Source organism: Lonchura striata, chromosome 3 (assembly GCF_050655825.1).
Source record: "Lonchura striata isolate lonStrDom1 chromosome 3, ASM5065582v1, whole genome shotgun sequence".
Taxonomy (NCBI): domain Eukaryota; kingdom Metazoa; phylum Chordata; class Aves; order Passeriformes; family Estrildidae; genus Lonchura; species Lonchura striata.
The window spans coordinates 56243533-56251245 of NC_140705.1; the positions used below are offsets into that span (position 1 = coordinate 56243533).

General features: G+C 41.4%; 1 protein-coding gene across 10 annotated transcripts in view; it reads right to left on the reverse strand.

Moving 5' to 3' along the window:
* The window catches only part of AHI1 (Abelson helper integration site 1), an 83885-nt gene extending 79580 nt beyond the window's left edge, over nt 1-4305 (reverse strand). For 5 of the 10 annotated variants that reach the window (XM_021540652.3, XM_021540648.3, XM_031504370.3 and 2 more), the window contains exons 1-3: nt 4217-4305; nt 1780-1815; nt 95-166 (exon numbers count right to left, since the gene is read on the reverse strand). In XM_021540652.3, coding sequence (XP_021396327.2) covers nt 95-104 — 10 coding nt within the window. In that variant the 5' untranslated portion in view covers nt 105-166; nt 1780-1815; nt 4217-4305. Of the gene's footprint in view, nt 1-94; nt 167-1779; nt 1921-2235; nt 2327-3112; nt 3241-3425; nt 3663-4216 lie in introns of those variants that run through there. The other 5 variants (XM_085575238.1, XM_021540649.3, XM_077782199.2 and 2 more) reach the window with 5 other exon arrangements.
* Nucleotides 4306-7713: the final 3408 nt, after the last annotated feature.

A 7713-nucleotide genomic window follows, 5' to 3' on the forward strand; every position in this document is an offset into this window, starting at 1 on the left:
AAGGATTTATATAGGACAGAAATAACTTCTATCATTTGCACCTAGTTCTAACTATAAAATATGTACAAAAAAATCAAACACAAAGCATCCTTACCTGCTCGCATTTTCAGTCTTCAGTTAGAAGTGGCTCAAGACAACAGATGTTTCTTCCTCAGAATTCACCATTCTATTTAAAGTATTTAACAACTGTCATTAACATAAGTGGTCCATAGACTTCAAGTTAATAATTAAATTTGTGCTAATTAGTATTAGGGATGACTACATTTTATTTAGAAAAAAGTATTTCCCTATTGTCTAAATTATTAGAAATTTTCTGCTATCAAATCCCAGCTCTGATACTTATTACTTGAGGGTAAGTAAGAAACAACATTACAGTAATTTAATTAGCTATTTGGCTATTTCTGGGTGGTAGCCAAATTATTCAGGACTTCAGTCCTCCAGCCTTCTAAAAAACCCAACAGTTTATTTAAATAATAATGACCCATGAAACCATTTATGTTGAAGCCATTCTAATCAGATTCCTCTCCTGACAGCATCACTGAGGAAGCTGGCTGATAGTTTTCAATACAAAGGTTAGTATCTGCTAGCAAATCTAACTTTATTACAAATCCCTACATATTTATGTTTATATAAAGCATTTGTACTTTTATAAAACAGACAAGCAACTACATGAAACTCACTTCTCTAAAGAAAAAAAAAAATGTTAGGCCCTCCTGGTTGTGGAAAAAAGCCTGCAAATGCAATCCAAACAAAGCTTGAAGGCAAATAAAAATATCACACAGGTTTATCTTTTCATCAAGAAAATTCAGACTGTTCTACAAAAAACTTTAATACAAAGAGCTGTTTTGTAAACAGCAGAACTAATGAAGAGTCGGTTCCCATGAAGGTGTGATGCTCCCCTTAGCCTTCCATGCAGGGAACTCTGGTACCTATGTCCCCCACAGCCCACCAGGTAACAGCTCCAAGTTCTCCTTAGGTACAGCCTTTGTTAGGCACCAGTAACTCACATTCACCACACACCCAGACTGCACTGATCCCAGCAAACTGCACACAGCATTAAACACTGTCACGATGTGTGGTTGCATTATTCTCACACCATTTTGGTCCAAGCCACTTAACGCTCACCCAAACTATGTCTGAAATGACAATGATGAGGTTGCAATATTTTCACTATCTAAAACATGTTCTGACTCCTGACAGCAAAGCTCTACTGTCTCACCTAAACCAGTAACTGTTAAAAATAACACTTCTTACAATAAATTAAAAGAGAAAATACCATTGAAAAACAAAACTGCTTTTGCAATTTATACCTGGTTAAATTTAATGGCCATTTCAAAAGTACTACAGTTACTAAGTGCTGCTTTCCAAATAGTCAATTCACAATTGGCTAGAAAGCACATAATTTAGAAGAGCAGAAAACTAAATAAATTTAAAAAATACAACAGATTCTATCACTTTAATCACTGACTAAAGACCACAGAAACATGGAAAAGTATCTTATAATTAGCTGAATAATTTCAACAAGCCCTCTAAAACTAATTAGAAATAAGAAATTAAATACTGAAGGGCTCTTAAAGCAAAAAATATGAGACAATATAGTACACAAAAGCAAAATGGAATAAGTGCATATCTAGTCTAAGTACTATTCTATTCTAGAATAGTACTATTCTATTTAAGTAGTCTAAGTAATAAGTTTCTGGTCAAAGGTTAAATAACCCATAGGTTGGTTAAAATACTAGTCTTACATATTTTTTTATTATAATGGAACAAACATCTTACCAAAGGCTAGGGTCGCCTCATGTTTACAAGCATGCCCTGTAAAATGAAGAATTATCAAAATTCACCAATGAATGCATAACTGTTTGTTTACTTAATCAGTGTCTACCCTGTTGTGGCAATAAAACTAAGCGATAAAGTCCTCTCATGACAGTGCTATTGTTTAATAGGCATTTCCAATTTAGTGCTTCATAGTCTTTGACATGCTTCTTTAAAGCAACTATCAGGCTTGTGTAAATATAGATCATTAATCAACAAGGATAAGAACAAGGCTGTTTACTTAGTGTAATCTCACCTTAGGAGAGATTTAATTGTATATCAAAGTTCAGCAACCACTGTGCCCCAGTCTGAGTAAGCTCAGCCATCATTAATTTTGTAAAATGCATTTTTGCCTGATCAAATTGGATCTTTTCCATGTTAGTAAATATAAGACAATCCAAGACTGACAAAAACACATACCTGGAAAGTGACATTCCAGCCAGCATGACAAAATAGCAAAACAAATTCATAAAGTCTAAACTTACAATTACTATACTTTCCTGAAAATAACCTAGCTTGTTCTTCTCCAATATTCTATTTATAAAGTGATTCTACATTAACCTCTTGCTCTTTTCACAGTATTTTACAATATTCATTGAGTTGCTATACTCTACATCTGTAATACAGGGATTTTATGCTAAACATGCCACGATAGTCACCATACACAAAACCCACTTTTACTGACCACTAATAAAAGATATAAATCAAACTCACATTACTATGAGCAGCACATACAGAATTTGCACTAAACAATGGGAAGTGAAAAAATTTCCTACCCAATTATAACTATTTAGTAAACTGAGCTGACAAAATATAATTGCACACTTAGGATTTTCCTGAACTAAATTCCTTGTTTTTCTTTTGTCGCAGTAAGTGAGCATAAACTTCAGTGTCTGTAAACAAGTAGAACATCAGGTCTTGTTTATTTCTCATCTTTTATATCACAGAGGGAAATCTTGGGTTTTACTAGTAGGCATCTAATTAAGCAACATGCAGTGACCATTACTCCTGAGATGTGAAAGAACTTCAGCTCAGAATTATACAGCAAAATTACAGAGATGAATGTGTTCCTGCTCACTATTGAAAAAATCTGACATCAAAAACCAATCTAGTTTTATTAATGAAAATTCAGTGTTTAAGTCCAGAAAACCAACAGACGAAATAAACACCTATGTAAAACCTAGTAAAAGTGCAGTAGTTTTCTACCAGTTTAGATGTGCCTGTAAAAACCTTATACTAATAAGAAAAGATGTTTTAAAAAGCTGGTGCAGCCCTCAGTTTTTTAATAGTAACATACCAGAAAGTTTTTGCTTCGTAGGAACTGTTAGGTTGCGGTTTTTACCCCAGAAATTTGGCACCTTCGGTGCAGAGAAAGTTGCAAATAGACTCTGATGGCAAAATTACTGACTTCAGTTCTATGTAAGGAAATACAGACGACTTTTATTGTTTGCTAACTTTCTGCTTTATCTTAGATGCTAATTATTAAAAACTGTTCTTAACAAGAGACCGCATTAAGTATTTGAATTTCCAATGTGACATTCTGCTTTGCCTGAAAGAAGATTTAAAAGATATAAAGGGACTTTCCGGCCCCACACCACAACTGGACTAACCGACGGAATTATTTAACGAGGATGTGATGCGCATCCAGATGCGCGCCCCGCATGCGAGGGAGGCATCCCCGCCTCGGAGCCGGGTGTCAGGCATGGAGAAGCACTGTGTATGTTCACTGCAGCTGCCCACGGACGTCACCCCAGTGAACCACAGAGCCCGGGAAAGGCGGGGGTGGGGTGGCGGAGGCGAAAGAACACCCATCCGGGCTTAGGGCATCCCGCGGCACTGCCCGTGCCTCCGCGCCGGGAGCGGACAGCGACAGCACTGAGGCGGCTCTAGGCCGCCGGTGCCGCCCGGCGACAGCGGCACTGCGGGGCCGCTCCGGGCACGCTCGCCGGCTGCGCCAGCCGCTCCCGCTCCCTCCCGCAGCGCGCCCGCGCACCCGGCCCGCGCTGGCCGCCGCCCGGCCCGATCCCGCTCCCAGCCCCGATCCCGCTCCCAGCCCGATCCCGCTCCCGCCCCTATCCCGCTCCCAGCCCGATCCCGCTCCCGCCCCTGCTCCCGCTCCCAGCCCAGCCCCGATCCCGATCCCGCCCCTATCCCGCTCCCAGCCCGGCCCCGGCCCAGATCCCGATCCCGCTCCCGCTCCCCGCCCGCGCGCGCCAACGGCCGCGGCCGTGCCCAGCCCCAGGCTGAGCCCCCCGCCCCGGGGCGGGCAGGGGAGCCGGGGGAGGGAGCAGCGGCGGGGAGGCGTTACCCAGCGCTACCCGCCCCCGGGGCCGTGCGCTGCGACGAGCGGCGGGGCCCGGCCCGGGGCGCGGCCCCGCTGCCCGCCGAGGGCAGCACTCACCCGGCCCCGTCCGCTCCCGCCGCGGCCGCGACGTGGCCCGGCGGCGGCCGCCCCGCCTCCCCCTTCCCTCCGCCAGTGCGCTCTTCCTTGGCCCCGCTCCCCCTCCGCAGCGCCGCGCGGGTGGTTCCGCCCAAAACAATCCCGGCTGCCAGGGAAACGGCGCGCTGGGGGCGCGGGGAACGGGGAAAAACAAACCAAACCAAAAACAAACAAACAGCTATGAAAAGCATTAGAAACGGGAGCCCTCGCACGGGTATTTCATCGTCCATTAAAAAAAAAACAAAACTGTCGAAACTACGTATTAGCTCTCGGAGTTCAGACTAACAAAAGTAGCTTGGCGAAGAATAAAGTCCCTGGGTAATGGGCTCTGTTGGGCTCAGGAGGGCGAGTGACAAGCGTTTGGAATGCACATAAGCTTTCTGCAAATAGTAGCACAAATTTATGTCCTCCAGCTATGCAGATACTGGAGAACTTCTGTTTGTTGCCTGATTTAATAGTTGATTTAAGCAGTTCTTTGGGGGATATTTTTCTTCCCTCTCAGGGATAATTACCTAATAAACTTGAGCATTTTTGTCATTGAAAGCCTGTATATTCAATTATTCTGTGTAAAAAATGATTAAAACTATAGATGTCAAAGGTTCCTCCTGCACTGGAAGATTTGAGAAATCAGTGCAAGGTTTTCCATGAACATGGTTAGTTTTTTTTCAGAAGTAAAGTTGAATAAAATTAGCCTTCGTTTGATAGCAATTTTCAGAAACTAGAGGTGAGCAAATGCTTGTGATGCTGAGTTTGTGACATAGTTCCCAAGCATTGCATCCCTCAAATTCTGTCAATGAATTACACTGGCTTCCTAAAGAATGACCTTCTGAAACCTGGCTTGCCTGTTCTTTCCTTATGTGTTGTTATTGACAGTCACTAATGTCTCTTTTTGTACTTACCTGTCCTCTGCTTTCTCAAAAGCTTACGTGCACTCAACTGATAGGTAGGGATATTTCTGGTTTTGTTAGGCAGGTCTCCTGGGTTGCCTTGGCATAACAAACATAAACCAACTCCTCAGCATTCGTGTGCTTCCCTTTATCCTTAGTGAATCTCCATTCTTTATCTCCCTGTCCTTCGTAGTGCCCCAAAGTCCATGAAATAATGGCCTTGAACAACCTGGACTCGCTTTCAGGTTGGCCTTGCATTGAACAAGAGATTGGATCAGAAATCCAGATAGATGTTTCCTTTCTAACTAACTTCCTGGCATCTGAGAGGCTCAGTTGTGGCAAACTCAAAACCAGTCATTTTTAATCATTGACATGGAAAGCGGATTTGATATTGTCTAATTTGACCAGCAGTAATAAAGCTATAAAGCCTTCTAAGTAAGCCTGGCAGGAGACATCCACAGGTTTTCTATTACTACCAAAAGTTTGTGCCAAGTTTCCAGGAGCAGTTGCTTCAAAAGAATGTCTTTAAGATTTCTGTGATCATTACACCTTTGACAAACATGAGGTATTTGTGCCATCTGAGATCTATAAGCAAGTAGTGGTCAAGGCCAGTTTCCGTGCCAGGGGAGAATAAATCTAACCTCTTTAGCTGACTTTTTTAGTTGGGTTTTTGGGGGGTAGAGGCAGATGACAATGCTGCAGTTCTTACTCATAAATAATAGATAGAACAAGTCTATGTTAAATTTGTTCCTTTCATCCTGGACTAGTTAAAAATTACTATTCTGGAGTTAAGAATGTTCCATATAGAAAGCTACTGTAAGCCAAGGATTGACATGCTGATGTAAAGAAGACTTTTTCACCTCATGTTACTTCTTACAATGTCCTATGTCTTACAGTTCTTCTGATGTACTTTGCATAGTGCAAAACATGACCTGCTGATGCTAAGCAGTTCCTGAGGCTGCTGATCACACTTTCATTACAGCTAAAGATGTTGCAATGTGTATTCCTGTGTCAGTGTCACAAATATTTTTTTTCCATTTCCTGACTGTGAAATTTAAAAAAAATATTTGGACTTTGCTCATTATTGCAAAAGCAATGCAAGTCAGGAGCACCTAAAGAATGCAGGGGAACCTGTACAGCCCCTAAAATAACAGGATGAGTTTTGTCTGTACTTCGATGGCCTGTGGAACAGACACCAAAGGAAAGAAAGCATACTCCAAACACAACATATCCTGTTCATAAGCAGAGACAAGTGTGCAATTCCTATGCTGCTAGAAGCAGAAAACCAAGACTTTTGAAAAAAATTGAACATGTGTGCATGGAGTTTTTCAATGGCTTCAAAAGCATGTGTTCCCTGTGTTCACCTGGTATTTCAGTTGCAGGGGCTTGTACAGAGAAAGCTTTCCATTATCTTACATTTGGGATGTGTGGGAAGTAGAAAGGGACACGAACTAAAGTGACATTGTGGGTTACAGGTGAACAGTTTGAAGATACCAGATGCATTCTGAAACTCTCGCAGGAATTCCAGGACGATGAAGAATGGATCAAGGTTCTTGTCAGAGCCCACCTTTCAGCAAAAGGTAAAATCTGTCACATGCAGGGACAGCCTCGAGGTGTCACTCGAGTGTACAAAATGGAAACGATCTGGGGCTGGATAACTCAGAGAATGCTAACTGTGCAGTGATATGTTGGCAGAAGTTAATTGTTTAACTCATCAGTGGGTTATTTTCTCTTGATAGCAAAACATAATAGGGTTTCTGCTATTTGGTATTCTGAGCAAACAATCTAATTTGACATAAGGTGAAGCTTGAGTTGGGACAACAGAAAGAAGAAATTTACATATATTACATTGGTAAAAAAAAAGAAGGGTCAAAACTTTAAAGCCAATAATCAATTTCTTTAATAGAAAACAATTCTGCAATATGTTCTGCATCCTGAGATGATTGCATTTTGCATGCTAAATTTCTAGTGGTTTAAATGCAAGTCATAAGAAATAACTATGCTGGAAAGTTGGTGTGCCTCAATACTGGCAGTAGAAATGCCTGTAGGTGTTTATTTGGCAGTCTAAATTTCTGTGGCTGCTTCTCAGAGATCTGCAAGTCTTTGAACTGAAAAGCTTTCCCTGTTAGTTCTTAGTTCTGTCCTTGACTTGTCTCCTAGTCCTGAAGTGGGTGCCCTTAGTTCATGGGGGCAAGTAAGCAGTCCTTTCTCAGAAAAGAGTTCTCAGAAGAATGTTCTTTATCCTCACTGACTTTGTTGAGCCACATTTACCTTCACAAAGTTCTCTCCAGGGTAGATACAAAACCAATTGTGACCACGGATTTTATTTTGGTTGTGTATTATCAACTTCTTGTGAGTGGCAGTTCTCCCAAAGCTATAATTCTGTAATACAGAAAAGTTTTTTCACAGCCTACTACAGTTTTTATTTATAGGCCCAAAGCAAAAAAAATCTTACATTAAAATTCAGCAAAACATTTAAAGAAACCTGGTTTCTTCTTCCTTTTTTGATCATGTTTTCAGTTTAAGACTTTAAAATGTTTTAAGGAAATCAAGTCTTAGTCATCATATTAG